We start from the raw sequence: 21722 nt of genomic DNA on the forward strand, positions 1-21722 counted from the left end.
GCAGTTACAAGGGAGTTTAAGCTTTAGATTTATTAAAAAAAACCCCTTACACCTTGAACAAAAAACACAATTACTTTTTTTTTTTTTTGATAGTGTAGAACTTGAAAATATGACCTCTAAAGATGAGAGATACAGGAGCCCCCGGGTTTTGCTGTTGCACAGATATCTTAAGCTGTGGAGGTGGTTTTCTTCTTTTTGGGCGGTGTGTGTGGTTTTTCTGTTTGTTTGTTTTAAATTAGGGCTGATTTTTAAGCCCCTGGCAGTACTTGGGCAGGCAGCGAGGTGTCCAGGCTTAGGTGCAGCGCTGGCCATGGGGAAGCAGCCTGTTGTGGGCACCACGAGGCTCCAGCACGCTGGGGAAGACCCTCTGCCTATAAACATGATTAAGTCCCAGTCTGCAGCTCCCCAGGGGAGGGAAAAAAAATAAGACAACAACAACAACTTGTACTGCTGTCCCTGAAGAACACGGCACCTCCGTGATGCTGTCAAGGATGAGACCTGGTTGCCAGCACGGGAGGTCGCTGCCACTGCCAGCCTCCATCCTCTGCTGGGGAAGGGTCTGTGGTCCCTGGCAGAGGAAAGACCTCGGTCCTCCCTCTCCGACTGGCTTTCAAGCATTGGTGGCTCAGATAAAGTGAGACTGACAGTGTTTTGTTTCAAGCAGAAGATGCTCCTGAGCTGAGCTCATGATCCCTGGTCTCCTGAAGGCCCACGTGGATTCTCTGGTGGTTAATCACATGGCTCAGTTGAACTTTCAGCCTTTGAGTGGGGAAAGGCGGTAATTTGGGTCTCAAACTCACACAGCTGGGAAAATAACACCCGTAGAGGTTTCTAAATGTCATTGTCTTTGGTTAAAACTGGCAAAAGAGACTCAGGACTTGGCTACCAGGGCCAGTAAGTGGGTGAGAGCTGGGACTCTGGTTCATGCTACTGATTTTGCCAAAGCCAACACAACCAGGATGACGTATCCTACCATACCAAGGCCATAACAACACATGGCTGATGTACAGCACGAACCAGCCACCCATGATTGCCACCACTGCTACCCTGATGCCCCTTTCCAGCCCTCCCATCCAGCTGAGGGCTTTGGCTGTTGTCCAGCACAGACTTCACCAGCAGCTCCCACAGCATGAGGAAACAGGACTGAGACCCTGGGCTGGGCAGAGATCACTCCTGCTGCCTCACAAATAATTTAGAGCCATGTCTTATCCTGTGAGGTTGAATTCTTGATCCAGTCTTCCAGAGCCATGTGCCAAGCCCCATCTCTGAGATGCTGCTTGGGCTCGGGATGCTCCGGCAGTGATGGGCACCAGTGAGGGTATGGCTGTACCTCTCAAGCTTTGGAGAGGTTAAGGGGTGTCCCCACAAGCCAACTGTGCAGGTCACAGGCAGGAGGTGATAAAAAACAGCACAGGCTGGATTTTACAATTGGAAAACTTAGAGGAAATAAGAAGCAGGAGGGATAGGTGCATAAGCATCTGGAGGAAGAAGAGGAGCAGGCAGCCGTAAAGACATGGAGTTTTCCAGCCGTGGGAAAGAGGCAGAGAGCTCCAGCTCCTGCTGCTTCTTCCCCACACGCTCCAGAACGGGTTCCCAGCTGGGGACAGAGGAGAGCCAGGAGCGCTTGGTATGCACCGCACATCCCTGCGCAAAGCAAAGCTGGAGCCGGTGGCTGGCTTTGTGCGAGCGAGGAGGCTGTAAGAAAGCAATATCCTGCCATTGCCATGGCAACAGGCCGGCTGCGCCAGGAGCCAGCGGGTCCCATCCGTCAGGAGCTGAGTGGCCGTCAGACCCAATCCCAATGGCCAGCCTGGAGGAGCAGCCACCAAGGATGATCTTCCCGGCTTGGAAGGGGTTTCCATGAAGGTTTCCTAGTGGTGGTGAGATGTAGGGCGGTGTGCTCCTGCTCCGGGAAGCATGGGGCCGGTTAGCGTGAGCTGGAAGGAGCGGGGAAAGCAGCATCGTGATGGAAGTGGGGAGACCTGGCTGACGTCACATGGGGATGAAGAGCAGCATGGAGGGGGACGAGCTTTTTGCACAGACGGGGAAAAAGGAGCAGGTTGTCAGACAGTTATAAATGAGCTGTTATAAATTAGCAGCTATTTCTTCTTCCTGGGAATAGGCAAGATTTCTTCCTGTATTGCCCCCAGAGCACAGATTTTTGAGGGCACACAAAACTGTTGGTCTCTCTGGCTTCTTCAGATTTAGGTCAGGTTAATTTGCCACTTGTTCTGGTTGAACGGAGCCGAGACCAGCTCTGCTAGTGGTGGCAACGCAGAGGAAGAGCAGGAGAAAAGCAGCCCCCAAATGGCACATGGTGGATGGATACACCTCCCACATGCAAAGCATCACTTTGATGCTCCCGGGGAGGACGTTCCCTCCGGCCAAAATGCTGGGCTGGCCCTGGCACATTGCAGAGGAAAGGCAGGTGACCCCAAATCCTGGGGAGCAAGATTTAACACCCTGCAGCACACACTGACTACCAGGGCAGGCGGCAGCAGCAGCTCCTGGGGCAGACACAGTGGCATGGATGGGGACTGAGCTCCTGAAGATGCTGTCCTTGCTGGTATTTATGGAAAAGTTAAAAAAAAATTAAAAAAAGGAAAAGATTAAAAGGCCTGTGTGCAGCAGGGAGGTGCTCAGAGGTGGCCTCTGGTGTCCCAGGCAATGAAATGGGGCACAGGACACCAGGATGAGGTTATTCTTGCCAAGGAGAAGACGGGAATCCAGCTGAAGCAAGATGCCATCAAGAAGGAGAACAGGAAGGTTAAGGGCTGCAAAGCACTTCTTCAAAGGAGACCAAGATCAGGGTGGCTGTGGAAAACCCCATGGCATTACCAGCTGAGGAGCGACACAGTGGGGACCAGGAAAACAGAGAATGCTGCTGGAGCTTCCTCTTGCTCCAGCGCAGCCCCTCGCTGCTGCAGCGGGCACCGAGGCTCCACCAGAGGCCTTAGTTTATTTTTTCTCCCTCCAAACCTTTTAGCTGTAGCCAGGGGAGGGGAGGTGAGCACAGGCTGGCAGTCCCGGAGCCAAGAGCGGCCAGCAGCGAGGCTGGCCGAGCCCCAGGCACACACGGTGTGAAAAGCAAACTTGCATCCCCCCTGCCTCCACCGGCTTTAAAGACAGCAAAAGAAATGAAAAACCACCATTAATCTTCCCACACCAGTTTAACCAGACCTCTTTTCAGGTCCCCGGCACAGCAACTTTTATCCTATGGTCTTGCCAAGACCTGGTTTTTTTTACCCCGTTACAGCCGTGGCTGGGAGGGGATAGGGAGCAGAGGGAAGGCAGCGGGGCTGGGGGTTTCTCCTCTCCTCCCCACAGTAAATCTTGCCAGGTTCTGCTAACACACACTCACAGCATCAGCAAATGCTGTGGGGGGGGTCACTTGGTATTATGGCCATAACTACCCAAAACCTGAAAACTCAGTATCTCCTCTCCTATAAATCCCCCATTTTTGCCCTGCTGCGGGTGTGTGAGGGCCAGACCTGCAGCACCCTCAGCAGCAGGAGCACTGTCACAGCTCAGAGCACCTCTAAAAAAAGTGTTTAATTAGCACATGGGGAGCTTAACATGCATGCCACCTGATGCCAGTCACAGGATGGGATGCCAGTGAGCTATTTCTTCACAAGCTAGAGGGAAGGGAAGGAGCCAGGACAGGACCAGCCACTGTGACAGGGCTGGAGAAAGCCAGAGCTGTATTGGAGCATCCCCGCAGGCCACACGGTGGTGGGTCAAATACCTGCAACCCCTTCAAATTCAGCACCCAGAATCCCAGCACTTATGACAGACAAAGGGTTTGCTTTCTTTGTTGCCTTGTCTCCCATCCAGCACGCCCCTCTGCACCCCAGGGAGCCAGGCACCCAAAGCCAAGCTCACCAAATCCTGCGTCCTTCACCTTCATGACCCTCTGGACCCACCCGAGTCAGGTCTCTGGGACAGCGATTGCCTGCGGCAGGCAGGCTTCCTGTGGTTTTAGTTTGCTCCATGATGGCACCTGGGAATGATACAGGCACCACCTTGAGCCCAGACTGCCAGTTTACCACTAGTTGTTCAGTATAAGTATAAACTGTATTTGCATACGTACACACTAGCCTTGCAATTATGGTCTGGAACTGGTGCTGAGCCAAGAAACTCCCTGTGGACTGTGCTCTCCCCAAGGAACTTCCTATTGCTGCACGATGCAACGCACAAATTATCCTTCAACCCAGTGCCCTTGTAATGCCTGGAGTCCTTGGAGAAAGCATCACCCCACTTTGCCTTCAGATTTCTGCTTTAGGAGCTGTTTCCACATACAGCAAGCTGGGCCGACCACATTTTCCACCATCCAACTGAAATTATACACCTCTCTCTATACCCCATCATTTCAGTCCTGAGCTCATCCTCAGCTTAACTTCCCTCTCGAAAATGTGTAGCCTCTCCGCTTCAGTATTGTGTAGCTTGAGTCTCTCTCTGGAGAAGCTTTAACAACAAAATAATGAAAATAAAAGCCAAGCACACGTACATTAGAGTTCTCCTCTTCACAGTCTTTAGTTTACACCCTCTGCTTTGCATGGGGTCACAATATTTCGGCTGTGGTGAAGTAAATGCCAGAGCACAATGGCTCTAAAACCAACAGAGCAAAGCTCCAAACCAAACCACACTAAAGCAGATATTCGCTTTGGCACAAGTTTTTGTCAGCTTCATTGTACTGGGAATTGGGCGTGATGGGAGAAGTTCGCCAGGATTTAGCGGGACAGCAGAGCTCAGGAGCAAGACAGAGACCTGGGCTTCAAAACCCCACAGTGCTGCAGCAGGACACACAGGAGAGGTGTAGGACTTCACAGCAAAGGAAAGAGATGAATACCAGCATACCTTGGGTTCACAGAATCATAGAACAGCAATTGCTTACAATCCTGTCTCTCCTGGCTGCTTTTGTGAGTTCCTTTTCTTTTCTTTTTTCTTCCCTTCCCCCCCCCCCTTTTTCCCCCTATAGAATCACAGAATAGTTTGAGTTGGAAGGGACCTTCAAAGCTCACCCAGCCCAACCCCTGCCATGAGCAGGGACATCTTTACCAGATCATGTTGCTCAGAGCCCCATCCAGCCTGGCCTGGGATGTCTCCAGGGATGGGGCATCCACCACCTCTCTGGGCAACCTGGGCCACTGTTTCACCACCCTCAGTGTGAAAAATTTCTTCCTCATGTCTGGCCTGAATCTCCCCTCCTTTAGTTTAAAACCATCAATCTTAGTCCTATCGCAAACGGGCCCTGATAAAAAGTCTATCCCCATCTCTTTTACAGGCCTCTTAGAAGTACTGAAAGGCTGCAATAAGGTCTCTGCAATAAAGTTCTTCCTCTTCTAGTCTAATACTGGAAACCCAACAGAAGGGCAAAACGTTTCAGCTCGCTATGGAGAAATTGGCTTGATGGTCACGCAGACGTTCAAAGCCCATCACGACCTCCACAGGCGGCAGCAGCCCAGGCTTAGCTAAACCCTCTCTAGGAAAGGGCACGAGCTCCCATCCAGTGCCAGGAACAGATTTCTGCAGCATGCTCTAGAGATACAGCTGCAACAGCAAGCTATGAAATCATTTGGATCTTCTTGCTGTATTCAAAGCCTTGCCTGGCCTCTGCATAAACACAGGTAGGTTTTCACGTTAGCAGAGTTTGAGAGGAAGCCGATGTTTCCCTCCTTCACATCCAGCTCCACCTCATGCATCATTCCTGCATGAGTCAGATAAAAGTCCCAGCACAACTTCCAACCTCCAGCAAGATTGAGAGCAGCAGATAAGCAAACAGGAACTTGTTCCGTCGTAATGAAAAAACTCCATCTTGGAGACGGAGAAAGGAAAAACAAAGAAAGAAAACCAGCAGCATTGCTGTGTCATGGTTTCCTCAGCGATAACCTCACCGCCTGTTGTGTCCACCTGAACTCATCACCTGGGTCCAGCTGGGAAGGACTGAACAGTTACATCAGAAGCTGCCGTTGCACCAGGAGCTTGCCCAGAGAAATAACCCAAAGAAGAACAGGTCTGCTTTTCAGCAGTGCCTACCAGCAGCAGTGCTTTTAACCTGTGGGGGGAAAGGTACAACCCACTGCTCCCAAAAAAAGCATTCAGGTTTTGACTTTTCACCTTTTCTAACATCAATTCTTCACCCACGTGTCAGGGCTGCAAGACTCGCTGCGATGAAAGGAGCAGCTTGGGCAGAAAAACCCCCACTCCCAGTGGGGTCCTGTTAGTCTTGCAGCTGTGAGGAAGTTTTTAAGCACATCAAAATTTAACCAGGGCTTTTAAAGATTGCCTTCAAAACCAGGTCTCAAATGCAGGCCGGCGCATCTCCCCGCCGGGGAAATCACGGGAACTGGCGCGAGGTGATGCAGTGCAGCATCTGACAGCCAGGAATCCTTGTATCCTGACTTGTCTACATATCAAAGGGAACTGCTTGCTTCAGCTTTGCTCCAACTTCTCTGGGCTGCCTTTGTGAATCTTAACTAGGTCTCTTGACCATTTCTTTCCTAGCACCTGAGAAGTGGGTAGGAAGGCTAACAGGAGAGAAAGCAGAGATGACTCAGGACACCGCAGATGTACCGTGAGATACTGGCCCCTGTTCAGCACAGCGGAGGTAGTGCAACACCTTGTGCTACTTGAATGATAAAAACAGGCATGACAACTGAAAGGGCACGAATCCAGCTCCATCCAGCGTGAGTCTCTCCTTGCTTTGGGCTTGATTATTTATGGCAAGCGCACAAAGAGACTTCGAGCAGCTCAGCAAGACCAGACCTTAAAAACAAGGTGTCTGAGCAAAGTCTTTCAGCCTGGTGCAAAGCCCTGACTAGCACTGACCCTCCAAAGCCAGATTCTCCTTTGGTGAGACAAGCTAGCGAGAAGCGACAGCTTCAGGGTGCATCAGGAGAGCATCTAAATTGTGCTTGGGGCCAGGGGCTCTGTAAAAGGATGTTCAGCCTTGTTGGGAAGAAAGACGGTATCAGCACTGCTGCCCAGCCAGGTTCCCTGGGGGAGGGCAGTATCGCAGGATGAAGACAGCAAAAAAATACCCTGAAGATGCGTGTACACCTTGTGCTACTCAATACAAATGCGGAGCCCTATCTGGAAAAGGAAGGGAGGTGATTCCCCATAAGAGAACTGATGGGTTAAGCTCACATAGGACCCCACACTAAAACGGTGATCCCCAGCCCATGAGCCAAGAGCTTCTGGGGATGCTGATCTGCTCCAGGATAACGTGAATGTGCATAAAATACTGGACTGGGCCAGGAGTAATGGCTGAGAGAGCACCCCACGTTCCCTTTCCTAACAGGCACTGACGCTGCAGGTTTGCTAGCTCAATCTGTCCTCATCGTTCCCAAAAACACCCAGTGCAAAACCCCCCTACTATGTCCGTCATTTCTATTTCCTCTGCAGAGAGCAGCAAATCTGGTTGGGAGCCAGCAGAGCGGTGGTGTTTAATGGATTGACTCGTCTATGGATTTCCTTAAACCCCCCTCCCCTCCAAACATTTAAATAAATAGAAGACAGGATTAAATAAATCAGCTTAAAATTACTTTTGAGCCATTCCCAGTTATGTCACATGGAGGAAATGCATCACCAGGGTCCTTTCTTCACTGCTTTTTTCAAATATTAATAAGCAGTGTAATTGCAACATGACTCACAGCAATCTCCTGCCAAGCTGGAGAGACTATCTGCAAGATGCAGGCTTTCTAGAGTGTTGCAAAGGCAGATGTGTGCTTGGGGACTCTTTTGGAAAGGTTTGCATCGTAAGCAGCAGGGTATGGAAAACAGCCAGGCAGTCGCTTGCCTTTGCAAGCGCAAGTCATTCCCTCGCTTGCTTATTCCCTTCCATCCTCTCTCAACAACCCCCTCGCACATGGGATTTACTGCAGGGTTGGGGTTTGATGTCCTAAGCATGTAAGGCGAAGCAGAGAGCATGTGATATGTATTACACGAGGGAGGTCTGGCCCAAAAACCCAGCCGGGATCATTGGCAGCTCATGGCATGAGGTGTTCAGCTGACAGCAGAAGTGCTCCCGGTGCCCGGCCAGCTGCATGCCGGAGCTGCCAGCCTCCCACCCAGGCACTAGAAGTGCCCCAGGGTGTAACGAAGAGTGGGCGAAGACAACAAAGATGCCAAAATTCAGATGACTGGAAGGAAAACAGAAGGGTAAGGAAGAAAGACATGGAAATTGGAAAATGGTGCAGCACCTCAGAAAGGGAGCAGTCTGGGAGACGAAGAGCACCATGGCGGAGCAAGGCACAGGCAGGAGAGTGAAGGCAGAGCTGGTTCACTCACAGAATCACATAATAGTTTGGGTTGGAAGGGACCTTCAAAGCTCATCTAGTCCAATGCCCCTGCCATGAGCAGGGACATCTTCACCAGATCAGGTTGCTCAGAGCCCCGTTCAGCCTGGCCTGAGATGTCTCCAGGGATGGGGCATCCACCACCTCTCTGGGCAACCTGGGACAGTATTTCACCACCCTCATTGTGAAAAATTTCTTCCTCATGTCTGGCATGAATCTTCCTTCCTTTAGTTTAAAACCATCACCCCTTGTCCTATCACAACAGGCCCTGCTAAAAAGTCTGTCCCCATGTTTCTTATAGGTCCCTTTTAAGCACTGAAAGGCCACAATAAGGTCTCCCTGGAGCCTTCTCTTCTCCAGCTGAACACCCCAACTCTCTCAGCCTGACCTCCCAGCAGAGCTGTTCCAGCCTCAGATAATTTCTGTGGCTCCTCTGGACCCTCTCCAACAGGTCCATGTCTGTCTTGTGCTGAGGGATCCAGAGCTGGACCAGCACTGCAGGTGGGTCTAACCAGAACAGAGCAGAGCGCTCCTTGCTGCCTGATTTTCTTTGCTCACTTCCAAGTAAAGCAATTCCCAGACAACCTGATGCCCCTGGGCATCTCCTGCAGCCCCATCAGGCAGGGCTGATGCTACTTAATCATCCCATGACTTGTATTTTGCAGCACTGGCCAGAGTACGATCCTCTCACATCTCTACAGAGCTGTCACAAGGCACTCAAATTCACCAAGGACTTGCCCATGACCCAGCTCCATGGGGAAGATACCAGCTCTGGGACGTGAATCCCCACATGTCTTCCCAGGTAGGCAAAAATGATTTTTAGTAGTTGGCTTGGAGAGATCAGCTCTCAGAGACGGAGAGGAAGGTTTATACAGACAGAGGATCCCAAATGCACCAGCCTGAGACAGCCAGGCTTCAGCTAGGCAGTTACCTGCAGGCTCTGCATTGGGTCTTCTTTAGTTTAGCCAACACGGTTAAACCCCCAAGTGCCAGCACTGGCCAAGCCTCACAAAATTGCTCAGTTCAAACTAAAGAAAAAAAACAAAACCAAAGTCCAGCTGGATGTGGAGACAGTAAGCCTTCAGAAGGACTTCTGCAGCAGGTGCAGCACTCACCTCATCCGACTCATCTGAGAGGGTCCGGAGCAAGATAGGGAAGAGGCTGTCAGTGTGTCGGAACATCTAGAACCAGAAAGATGGAGGGTATCAGTCCTACAGGCCTGCTTATCCTCCACCACGGGACCTCTCACCCTGGGGGAGGCTGCTGAAAGCTTCATCAGCATTTTCCACCTGAGCTGGATACTCAAAAAAGGCAGGTGGACCCTTGGTTGCAATGCTGCCAAGATAACTGCAGTCAATTCAACAGCAAGGAGTAGGGTGGGAGCTGACAAGTGCAGTCCCACAGAGCAAGCAGCAGGCTTGTATGCAGAGTCCCTGACCTACCTTACGAGGAGTCTTGATGTACAAATGGTAGAGCCATTTCAAGACTGCAATTCTGGTCATCATCCCAATGGACGTGTCATGAAGGTGGCAGTCCAGCACCTGAACTATTCCATCCAGGTTCAGGGTCACCTGGATCCTCTCGGAGCTGCATGGAAAAGAGAGAGGTTGGTTCAGCGCTGGATGTCCAACACACTCCTCCCGTGGTGGGCAGGTCTACAACACACCACAGGCTGCATCAAACATCTCAGCTCAAACCCCAAGAAACCTTGACAGTCCCTTTGGCCTGCTCCTGCTCCACTCAGCCTGGCCACCCCCATTTCTTATTCTGTGCATCCAGATCTGCCCATGGCAAACCCAAGAACCGTGTTTATGTCTTCAAGAGTTATGACAGCCGGGACGCAAGCTCTGGGCTTACAGGCGGTGAGGTCACGGCTGGGCATGGGCAGGTTTGCCCGTGTGGCATGGGTAGCTTCTGACTGGCATGACAAGCTGGGGAAGCACAGCAGCACACCAAAAGCTTGCTCTGGAATCCAGAGAAATCTTTCAGTTTTCAAGGTTTACCACTTTCCCAAAACAACTTGTACCCGTACTAAAAAACTCTGTGCTATGTTAATCCAGTACTGTGGCTGTGTTAAGAAACTGGTCCATATTGCAGTCATCAGGTTTTGGGGTTTGAAGACAAAAGACCCATAAAACACACTCAGAATTCAACTCAAGTTTGATCAGCCCAACCATCTCCAGAGAACGTCAACTCACATGTCCTCAAACTCCACTTGTTGGTGCCCCTCAACCAGGCGGGGACATCCGGTCTCTGCTAATCCCAGCAGACTCACGCTAAGGATCGCAGGTGGTGCCCTGGCTGGCAGGTCTTTGGGATGCAGCTCTCTGCTACAAGGCTGCCTTGAAAACGTCATCTTGTTTCCCAAAAGATTAAGACAACTCTTGGTCATCAACCAGGGATGAAAGCAAACAAGTCTCTTAACTCAGCAAGATGTTGCCTCTTTTATCACCGGCAGCCTGCAGATCATCAGCTCTTACTTGGGTGAAAAACACCCCACTTCTCCAAATAATTGGGACCTGCATTTAGCACAGACAGGAGACCCCAAAGCAGAAAAGGTCATGTAGCAGCATTTTCTGTCCTGCTTGTGATCCTGAAGTCTACCTGATGGTTTCCCACCTCCTCAACAACAATGAGGTGGGAAGTACCTGTCACAGGAGACCAGTTAAGGAGAGATGGTTGGACTTGAGACGGTTGAAGCAGACCTCCAAGAGGTAGCTGCACTGAAGAGCTAAGTCACTCCTGTCCTACCCAAGCTACTGAATTATTCAAGGCTGGACCAGACTCCTGCCAATTTTTCTAGCAAACGTGCCCAGAGCTGCTCTGCATCTCGTTTGATAAGAAGTCCTAAGGGGCAGATTTCTCATGGTATAATTTGCAAGTAGAGCTGCAGCTTAATAGGATTTGATCTTCCCCAGGACACACGTTGTAAGGGCAAGACGAGGAGGCTGCAGCCTCTCACAGATATCTGACGGCTTGATCCGCCTCACGTAACAGATGCTGGGGGCTGCAAATTGCATTTTGGGTTGGACTAAGTTTCGCTTTGTTGTTGCAAACAACTGCCAAGGGTCAAACGCTCAGAAGTGCAGAACCAAGGGGAAGGAGGGACCCAGAGCACAAGGAGTTTGAGAGAGGGGATGTCCAAGGGAGCAGTGTCCCAGGCCATTTAAGCCACGCTGAACCAGCCCCATATCTAGTTTTCCTGCAAAAGCAACTCCTGCTGCAGTGGCACAGCCTGTCACACACCCGGCACAGGGCTCCCAATAGAGGAGGAGCACAAATCCTTGACCCGATTACACCTCCATGCCAAAACACACATCACCTGTGCAGGATGGGGAAAAAAAACCTCAGGGTAATGCACGTTTTCAGAGGGAAGCAGCCACAAGGACAGCACAGAGAAGCGACAGGTGAAGCCAGCTGGTTTGGAGGTGGCCTCGACAATGTCACATCCAGCAGCTCCACGCTGCTGCAAAGCAGGTGGGAGGATGCAGGGCGGCATCGCTTGCCATGGCACGGTTAGCGGAGTACGCTGGACTTCCGCCAGCACAGCAACAAGCCCTTTCTAGCCCAGTTTATGCCAAAACTGCTTGTGAAAACCCCTTCCTCAGTCATGCAGCACCTGGGTGGCTCAACCTAAAATCCACCTGAGCTGAGCTCAGGATGTGGCTGGGCAGCACCAGGCTCACCTGAGCCAACAAGCCCCCAACCATGACATGTCACACCGCCCCGCTGGGCTCAGCTCCTGCTGACGAGGCCGGCAGCTGTGCAAAGCTCCTCACCAGCTGTCCTCTCCCTGCATCTGCCGAGATAAACCTGTCAGAGGGGTTGCCAGAAGAGAAGCAGCTCATTTCACAGAGTCACAGACTGGTTGGTGTTGGAAGGGACCTCTGGAGATCATCCAGTCCAACCCACCTGCTAAAGCAGGTTCACCAGAGCAGATCGCACAGAAATGTGTCCAGGTGTGTTTGAATGTCTCCAGAAGAGACTCCACAACCTCTCTGTGCAGCCTGTTCCAGGGCTCTGGCACCCTCAGAGTAAAGAAGCTTCTCCTCATATTCAGATGAAACCTCCTGTGCTTCAGCCTGTGCCCGTTTTCCCTCATCCTACCATTGGGCACCACTGAAAAGAGTCTGGTCCATCCTCTTGACACCCACCCTTGAGATATTTATCAGCATCGATAAGATCCCCTCTCAGCCCGCTCTTGTCCAGGCTGAACAGACCTGGCTCTCTCAGCCTTTCCTCATAAGAAAGATGCTCCAGACCCCTCATCATTTACTCAGCACAAAACCTGGGTGCTACCCTGAAAGAAAGGCAAGAGGTCTGATGAACACATGAAACTGGGGTAAAAATCTCCCACCAACCACACTCCTCTGCCCCCGAGCTGGAGCGGCACCAGATTCCCGTGGGCAGATTCCAGGGGGATGGCAGCAGCTGTGACGCAGGCTCACAGCCCGCCCCGGCTCTCCTTAATCCCCAGGCAGGCCGGAGCGGGAGCAGCCGTGACGGAATCGCGTTAATGCGATCCTCCGGGCCTGCCACGCTGGCTCCCAGCGCCAGCATCTGCAGCAGGACAGATGTCAGATGCAATCGCTTCCATCTAACCCACTACCCTAGATTCTCCTCTGGAGGATGAATGTGGCCCTGGCGCCGCCTCTGTGGTTTGCCTGTGACAGCAAGAACATGTTTTTAGGGCAAATAGAGCAACAACAGGAGCTGTACCAGGCTCTCACCTCTGGATACTGGTACCCTTTGCTCAAGATAAGCGGTGGGACAGGAGACTCACCCCCCAGCACATCCCCCCACTTCAGAAAACATTCCCCAGCACAGGAACAGAGCTCACCTTCCCACTGCTTTCAACCCACAGCGATGTTTTTGACCCCATATGTCCCTTATCAACTCATTTTCTCAGTTCTCCTCTTTCTTCAAGGGCTTCTGCCATCTCTCTCCTCAGCGGTTGCCTTTTCTCTGCCAATGCCTGAGCTGTCATCTCCCTCCTGGCCTCCTGCCCGGCCCAGCTGCTTTCCTGACCCCATTTTCAGACAAGGTTAAGGTCTAGGCCAGGCTCTAGCCTTTAAGCGGCCTTGCCAAGGGTAGAAATATCCAGGTTCTTTCATTGTGGTCCAAGTCACAAGGGCAGCTCCCATACGGGCTGGCAGCTGTGCTGCTCAACGGGCTCAAGCCAGTGGACAGGAGGTAAATAGCTCCTCTCTGCTATCGGTCCGACAAGCTGTCGCTTTCTCCTCCTCCATTGCTCTCATTTCGGTGCTCTTGGCTTCCTTCTGCTCACTGCAGTTTTCCAAGCACTGGAAGTGCCCGCAGCACCAGTGCAAGCTCATCTCCCAGGGCACTGATGGGGCTGAGGACTAGGCAGAGGCATCCAGTCCCACGAGCTGTAGATCACAGTGAAAAGGGCTGGGGCAGCATGCCCGAGGTTCTCCTCCAGTCCATCCATCCAACAGTGCAGTGGGAGCAGGGAAGGGAACCCACCTCCTCTCTCCAGACTGCAGAGGGAAGCCAGGAAGAGCCTCACCAAGAGGAAACCTTGGATCTGAAAACTGCAACAAGACAAACTCCACCATACAAATTGCTGGAGAAAGGGACTCTCAGACAGAATTTGTGCATGAGCTCAAAACAAGCCATGGTGCTGCCTTCAGCCAACCATCCCCTGGGTGCTGTGGGGCATCCAGCACCATCCCCACCCTCCACCCAAGCATTCACCATCTCCATGAGCTCTCCAGCTTGTTGGGTGCACCCCTGAGGCGTGTCAGGCTCTGGGCACGGGGCTACAGCAACTTCCAGCACAAGACAAGCAGCAGCAATTTTAGCTTTGTACTAAGCTCTAACTACCACCTTTAAAAGTCTGGTTTAAATGTAGCCTTGGGCAGCTGAGCCACGTGGCAGCCAACTGCCTTTTCTGCAGAGCAACAAGTAGCTTTAGGTGTCCATGTACTACTGAACATCACCCAAACCAAGAAGCCTTCTTTACATCAGGAAGGACCACAAAGGCTCCTCCAGAGCCCCCATGTCCCTTACCCAGATTGGTGAGGGATCATGGTCCCATCGCCCTTGTCCAACTGCTGCATGCCTCACCCTGGCAGCCCTGCTGACCATCTGCCCAGCAACACGGTTAGGAAGTTGTCTCAAACCATCCAGGTCTTGTATTGAAACACTGATACAGTCACAAGAGCCTAAAAAGGCACTTTCCAGCTGTTTTGGTCCAGCGAGGCAGGACAGATGTGTCTGCATCTCCTCCTGCAGCAGCTCAGACCAACAGGAGGAAGCCTGGGCTCTGCTCCAGCAGCCTTGTGTCCACCTCCCCTTCTCGAGCGGGGCTCACACCAGCCATCGCAGCCTCGGTGGGGTCAGCCAGGCCACGGGAAGGCTCCAGCGCCTCTGAAACTCAATTCTGGTCCACTTCCAATAGCATTTTTTGCAGAACCTGGAAGCAGGGACCCCCACTTGCACAGGGAGCCCCACAGCCCCTCCAGCCCCATGCGGCCAGGCTCTCCAGGGAGCCAGTTTCTGTCTCGACACAGACACTGTCCTAATTCCCTAGCAAATGCCACCGGGAAGCTGGCAATTACCCTGGAAGCATTTTGGATTGCCAGCAGCATGTTTTAGGAGCAGGGAGGTGCATGCATGTCAGTTTGTGGCCACAGGAACGTGCCCAGCATCCATCTACGGAGCATTCAGACCTCCTCATCTTCTTGGACAGCATCTTCATGGAAGAATATCTCTCTGCAGACACCGGGGCCACAAGCTTGCCACCCCTGCTGACTGAGGTCCTCCTGTCCCTGCTGCTGCGGTGCTGTGCCCCTGCCGACGGCCGTGCAGGGAGGGCAGGAGAAGGGGGCGTGAGAGCCGGGCGCCTGGCGCCGGGCCACGCTCCATCACTCGCTCGCTGGGGAAGACGGGGGGAAACAGGGGAGGGAAACGAACAAAAACACAAGCAAAGAGTGACTTCATCTTAAAAGGCAGCTGCAACTTCCTCCGTCTGCAGGCTTTCACAGCTTTTCAAAGCAACGCAAGGGTTTCCTGTGGTCCTGTCTTGACACCCAGTGGGCATTCAGCGTGCAGGCAGCTGCCTGCTCCCCGGCGTGAATTACGGCTGCAAGTGGCTTTGGGTGCTAGCTCTTGCCTTCCTCCAGTTGTAGGACCAAGCCAGACTGCCTGAGGGATAGACAGAGCACCAGGCAGATGTCCAGGGCTCCTCTTGGCCATGTACAGCCCCCCAGCTCCATGCCAGTTCCCCACAACAGGCACCACAGTGAAAATCTTCCAGGTCCCAACACTGAGCCAAGCACAGTGATCACACAGGATGGGGAAATGGGCTTCAGGGTAGGCAAAACCTCAGGATAAAACCTGGCATCTCCTGTTTAAAAGGGCTTAGGAGAGCTAAAGAACAAGTCCCTCCACAAAATCGGGTGTTTTAGAGACTCAAAGGGTCTCACCTGCTGTCCCAGATCACTTTTCCTGGCACTTCAGCTCAGGCAGCTCTTCTCCTGGCTCTCAATGACACTGTGACTAAGTCACTCCAGCTCCTCTGCTTCTGTCCCCCATTTGGTCTTTACTCCCGCTGTCCCCCAGGTGTGAGTTCGGCAGCACAGAGACTCAGTTATCACTTGTCCCCTTGACTTAATGCTTCTCCTTTTTCTTCCCCTTCCCAATTTCAACCTTACACACACCCACTACAGCACCTACTAAAATTCAGGGGCTGAGCAGGGCCAGGACACAGCAACCACAGGAAAGCTGGGGAAAATCATTTAGCAGCCACAAAATGAAAACTAGGCATAAACGCAAAGACCTCTACTTTCAAGAGAGGAAAAAATTAAAGGCATCATTAAGACCAAGGAGTATCTGGGCTTTGCAGGAGTGCAAAAAAGGAACCGAGTGTACAGACCGTCAACCTAAAATGCTGATGCTTGCATTGCTCTAGGATGCGTTGTGATGGGCATCACATATCAGCCTCGCTGGCAGGATCCAGCCAGAGCAACGCATCCTATTTTGAGTACCACAACAACAAATAAATACATGCATCAGCACAGCAAAAGTGCTGGAAATCACAACCTCTGAGGAAAGGAACTGCAGGCAGTAGGAGAAAAGACGCATTATAAGAGCAGATGGATTTGTCCCCAAATTCACCGACAGCTAGGTGGGAAGCTATTTGCAGGAGAGCTAGTTTAGATGAGATATTGGGAGAAATTATGCTGGGCATGAAGCTGCTCTCTGCTGGCATGGGGGTGAGTAATGCCCCGCAAGGCGGGCAGGAGGACAGGCTGGCAGCAAATGCTGCCAAGATCTGACACCCCTCACCTTCCAGCAGTTGGCGCCGGACAGCATGGCCCCAGGCGCAGCCCCACAGCCATGGTGGGCTGCTAGGACCGCAGCACAGGGGGCTACGGGGCCCAGAAGCAGGGTCAGCACCTTCCAGGCTCTTCTGCCAGCCCTAGATGGTTCACATACCACCTTTCCCATGAGGTCTCTGCACCTCTGGCAGACCAGCACACCCATTCCTCTTGGTCCCTCTGCAAAGTGCCTCCTATTTTGGCCAAGATAGAAGAGCCATAACCAAGACAACCATCCACTTTACTCTTATCTTTCAGCCAGAGTGCCCAGCCATGGGGGCTTGAAGACAGGCAAGGTGCAGGACTCTGAGTGCACAGACACTCATTGCCTCACCAGACCTCCCTGGGGGGCTTTGCAAAGTCTCCTGGGAGGGGCAAACACCTCAGTTTACAATAACTTCAAGACATTTTGATGCAAATGCATCAGAGAGAAGCAGTCAACTTCCAGAGCATCCCCAGTCATCCACCCCACTGTGAGCCAGGAGACCCCTACTGCTTTCCAGCCCAGACTATCCTTCCCCAAAGCTTTGTCAAGCATCTGTCAGTCATTGTCCGCACCCTGAGAATCTATCCTTTCTTCCATCCATCCCAAGCCCCTCCGAAGCAATGAATGGACCCTACCTGGTCACAGTGAAGACACTGCTGTTGCTGAAGTTGGAGTCACCAGATGCATCCAGAGAGCCTGGGGGCAGATATATTGGAGACACAGTTAACGGGATGGCAGGGAAGGTGGAGAGCAGTACTGGGAGGCTGGAGAGCTGCATGACCTTCTGCAAAGACATCACCAGCCATCATTCGAAGGTCCAGGAACCCTGAGAATCACTTCTGCCAGCTTTTCACACTCCTTGTCAAGCTCTTATCCACTGATAAAGGTATGGGATGAAGTTGGCACAAGACTGCACTTATCCAGCAAAACGTGGGCTGCACAGGTTCAGACCTCTGCCCCAAATTGGGTCTCCTCTGTAATGGAGACCCAGACACATCCTTCTGAGGGTTTCAGCCATTCTCAAAGAAGGAGCTCAGACCCACAGAGCTGCCTTCCATCATCCAGATTTCAATGCCTAGAGATACTGACACAAGCACAGCAAAGGCTGAAATCCAGCCCAGGACATTTCCACCTGGCAAGCTCTCCTGTGGTGTGACTCCACATGGAAGCCAAGTGACTCAAACAGCTTTTCAACCTCTGCTCTGCTCTTAAACTGGGTCTTACAAGCACAGTGACAAAGCACAAGAGGATGAACTTGACTCTTCATGCCCCCTTGTGCCAAGAGCCTCAACTCACACGCAGTGGCACCACCACATCAGCACAACCGGGAGCAGAGCCGAGAGCTTGCAATGCAAAAGCATCACAGGTTTGTCTGCTCCCGCCTGCTTCAAGGTGCAATCTCACCCAAAGGGGTAGAGACTAAAGCAATTCAAGTTTCTGTTGATGCTTCAAAGTTCTTTTGCAATAGATTTTAATAAAAGGAAGTATCCTCAGGACAAATAGAGAAAATGTTTTGCTGCTGGGCTACAGCACTAAGTTTTTCCACTCTACCCCTTCCAAAAAACACTGCTGCATTGGCCGGGAATCGAACCCGGGCCTCCCGCGTGGCAGGCGAGAATTCTACCACTGAACCACCAATGCTGCCTGCATGCTGCCTGCAGGCCCTGGCTGCCTGCTCCTGCCTGTCTTGTCCACTGCCCCACGCGGGTCCCTGCCTCCTCATCTTCACCTGCCTGCTGTTGCACAATAAAACCCTTCGGCCTTTTAACTCCCCCCTTCGCGCTCCCCCTCATGGCAGGATTTTCCAAAAGCCGCTTGTAGACCTCTTTCAGATGAGCAGGGGTGTGAATGTGCCTCCCTAGAAGGATGAAACAGATTGGCCCAGGTGATTGAAATGTTACACATATTTCACATGCCTGGACAACACAGATGTGCTAGAGGGAGCATTTAGTCATCCCAGGACAACAGCATCAGACGGATACTAGGAGGCAAAAGTTGCTGTTGTTTTCAGGCATTAGTCCACTGAGACCTTCTCCATTTAGCGTCTTCTTACTTACTCTTCCAGGGCTCAGCCCAACAAGGACTCACCACTGGATGCTGCCTCTGTCTTGGAGAGGGACTCCTGCGAGGTGGGCTCTGCCGGTAGGGTCATTGACTGCTTGGTCTCATCCATTTCATCATCCTCTGGGATGACCAGCTTCATCAGGCTCTGGTTGCACACATTCGCAACCTCCTTGATGTCTGAGCAGAGCACTGTAAGGAACACACAGTCCCACACGTGGCCAGGTGCCACATCTGGTCAGCCACGGAGAAGCCACGGCAGCCACACCACCCCAGCCCAGCTACTGCAACTCCCTCCTGTCCAAAGGACCAGTGTGGGTTTTAGGACTCGATGGGGGGACTTCTCCTGGCCCTCTGCAGCCACACAGCTGGCCCTGTGCCCCAGGGGCAGGAAACAGGAGCTTCCCTGCAAGTTGCTGTAGCAGGAACGGGAGCAGCTCTGGGTTACAAGGATACTCTTCTTGCGATCGTCGTAGGAGAGACACGGCAGGACAGCGGTCAGGATCCCTGAGGAGTAAGGCAGCATCACCCGGCCAGCCAGCTGGATGAACTCCCTCATCCAGCACATGGCTGTCAGCTGGATCAGGTCATCTGCAAGACATGGGACAAAAAGGTGAGGAAGGGGACAGCACTGGCACCTGAGCCAACTCCACAGGACAAGGACCACTGCAAGCAGAGAGGTGCCTCTGCTCCATCCAGAATGACCCTAGTCCAGGACACTCTAGTCCTAAAAGAGCTAGACGAGACCTGAATCTGCAGTGACGTTGAGATTAAGCACAATCATTAGGTTTCAGAGTTAACCCAGTTTGATCCATAATCTGGTTTTCATCGTTTGCCAAGATTTCTGTCAAGCTTCTCAATACATAAGGGTATTTCCTCTGTCACACCCACAGCAGTTACACGTCTGGGTCAAGCATCAATCCTAGAGCTGGGCTTTTATTAACCTCCCCAAGTTCCAAAAAAGGGAGCACAGCTGGGGCAGTCAGCTGATGCAAGGCCAGACTTGGGGCTTAAAGAGCAGTTTAAGCTCAATAAGCACCGTAACCCGCTGCCATTGTCTGCACAGCACTAACACAAAACACCAGACAGATGGTGCTTAACCATCCTGCTAACATACCCAGTGCCATCAGAAGTTAAAATAAACCCCTAAGGAGGCTCTTCTATATGTGCTAGATATCCACAGGTGCCCTCCACAGCCAGATATTTTATCTTCAAGCACCTCTGGTTTGATGGGTTGCCAGACCTATATTTGAGGCTGAGGAATCAGTAGTGCCAACTGCAGGAGAGCTGCCTGTCTCCTGTTTCAGCAAGGTTTGCATGCATGATGACAAAAAAAGGGCAAGTGGGCAAAATGGTGGGAAAACTTCTGGCCTGGACCAGTGGCTGGCACCAGAGACTCTGAGGTGGATGCTGAAGCTCAGTCCTGTGCACTCACCCGCTGCCTGGCAGTGGATCACCAGGATATTTGCCATTTCTGCAAATTTGACACTGGAGGGATTCTTCTTGATCTCCTTGAGGAATTCCCCGAGAGCCACCTCACACCTGCAGAGAGGCAGAGAGGCTGGTCAGCACTCTAGCAACACAGAGGGAGAAGTTACAGAGACCAGGCTCCTACACAACCACATAGAAAGGATGCTCGTGGCATGACATGTATCTATGCATAGAGGCAGGAAGGACAAGGCTTACAAGCTCACCCTACCCCAAGGCAGAGACTGTGCACAGCTGTGATGATGGAAGTCATGGCTGCCCAGAGCTCCTGGCACCTTCCCACAACTCCCCATAAGCCACACAGGCTCTGCTGAGGAAAACATGAGCCTGGGATGGGGAGAAGAGAGGGGAGCAGGGCGGCTGATGATCCTCAAAGCTTCCGGTGCTTGTTCCTTGACATGTGGACATGGGGAAACAAAACAGTGGGGAGGATCTAGTAGGGTTTGGCAATGGGATAGTCCCAGGCCAATCTCAACCACTGACTTGTGCCCTACAAAACAGGTCCAGTTCTTCTGTCCTCTCTGAGAACACCCAGCCACTCCTCTGCTTCAAAATGCCTCTGTCTTGAGACCAGCAATGGATATGAGGGGCAAGCTCGCAACAAGGAAGAAATTTTTTTACACTGAGGGTGGTGAAACACTGTCCCAGGTCACCCAGAGAGGTGGTGGATGCCCCATCCCTGGAGACATCCCAGGCCAGGCTGGATGGGGCTCTGTGCAACTTGAGCTGGTGAAGATGTCCCTGCTCATGGCAGGGGTGGGACAGGATGGGCTTTGAAGGTCCCTTCCAACCTAAACTATGCCATGATTCTATGTTAATGCTCGCTTCTCTTCTGCACCCAGGAGATGCTGGGTGGATGCTCTACCTTGCTGAGGGAGGCTCGTGTGCTGTAAGCTTGTTCCTAGAGCTCATACCCAATCCCAGCAGCACACGTGAGCCTCTGCAGCTGTGATACTGGGTGCAAGGGCTGGGAAGGCAACAGCTCAAGCGAGTCAAAACAGTTTGTCCCCCAGCACAAACAGATCACGGTGTCCTCCACAGCCACTCCAGCCACAACAAGCCAAGGTAGGGAGGTCCTTGTCAAGGACACTTTGATCCACCAACCCAGCCATCCAGATTGCTTTGTCTCCCACCACACACATGAGGTTTCGCTGCAGTTATACAGAAGAGTTGCAAACAAAATAAGAGGGTGATGGAAAGTGACCAAGACACAATCTGTGGACCCAGGCAGCCTCCACACTCACATTTTCCGTATCTCCTTGCTGTTGTCTCCCAGGATCTGGAAGAGCCCATCTAGGATTTCTGGCAGGTAATCCAAGAGGTTGATGTCAGGCACAGACTCTAAGACCAGGATCTAGCTCAAAGGAGGAATAAGAAAGAAGAGATGAATTTTGGAGAAGCTAACTAACATCAGCAGCACAAATCTGGTGTGAGACTGAGGAATTCAGAGGTGAGCTGTGTGGGACAGGGGAAGGACAAGAGAACAGCATAGAGTTGCCCATCTTGGAAAGAAGCTGGGCTAGTATAGGAGGCAGGTGATTGGTT

General features: G+C 52.1%; 1 protein-coding gene and 1 non-coding gene across 6 annotated transcripts in view; both read right to left on the minus strand.

The window, feature by feature from the left end:
• The window catches only part of VAC14 (VAC14 component of PIKFYVE complex), a 61705-nt gene that overhangs the window by 32372 nt on the left and 7611 nt on the right, over nucleotides 1-21722 (minus strand). For 4 of the 5 annotated variants that reach the window (XM_065028989.1, XM_065028987.1, XM_065028990.1 and 1 more), the window contains 7 exons: nucleotides 21422-21531; nucleotides 20125-20231; nucleotides 19146-19280; nucleotides 18717-18869; nucleotides 17264-17324; nucleotides 9740-9884; nucleotides 9413-9478 (listed from right to left, as the gene is read on the minus strand). In XM_065028989.1, the coding sequence (XP_064885061.1) occupies nucleotides 9413-9478; nucleotides 9740-9884; nucleotides 17264-17324; nucleotides 18717-18869; nucleotides 19146-19280; nucleotides 20125-20231; nucleotides 21422-21531 (777 nt within the window). Of the gene's footprint in view, nucleotides 1-9412; nucleotides 9479-9739; nucleotides 9885-17263; nucleotides 17325-18716; nucleotides 18870-19145; nucleotides 19281-20124; nucleotides 20232-21421; nucleotides 21536-21722 lie in introns of all 5 variants that reach the window. The other variant, XM_065028991.1, reaches the window with a different exon arrangement.
• On the minus strand, nucleotides 18199-18269 carry TRNAG-GCC (transfer RNA glycine (anticodon GCC)). Its single transcript has one exon. It is a non-coding gene; the product is annotated as a tRNA-Gly (tRNA).

Source organism: Columba livia, chromosome 13 (genome assembly GCF_036013475.1).
Source record: "Columba livia isolate bColLiv1 breed racing homer chromosome 13, bColLiv1.pat.W.v2, whole genome shotgun sequence".
In the NCBI taxonomy this organism is placed as follows: domain Eukaryota; kingdom Metazoa; phylum Chordata; class Aves; order Columbiformes; family Columbidae; genus Columba; species Columba livia.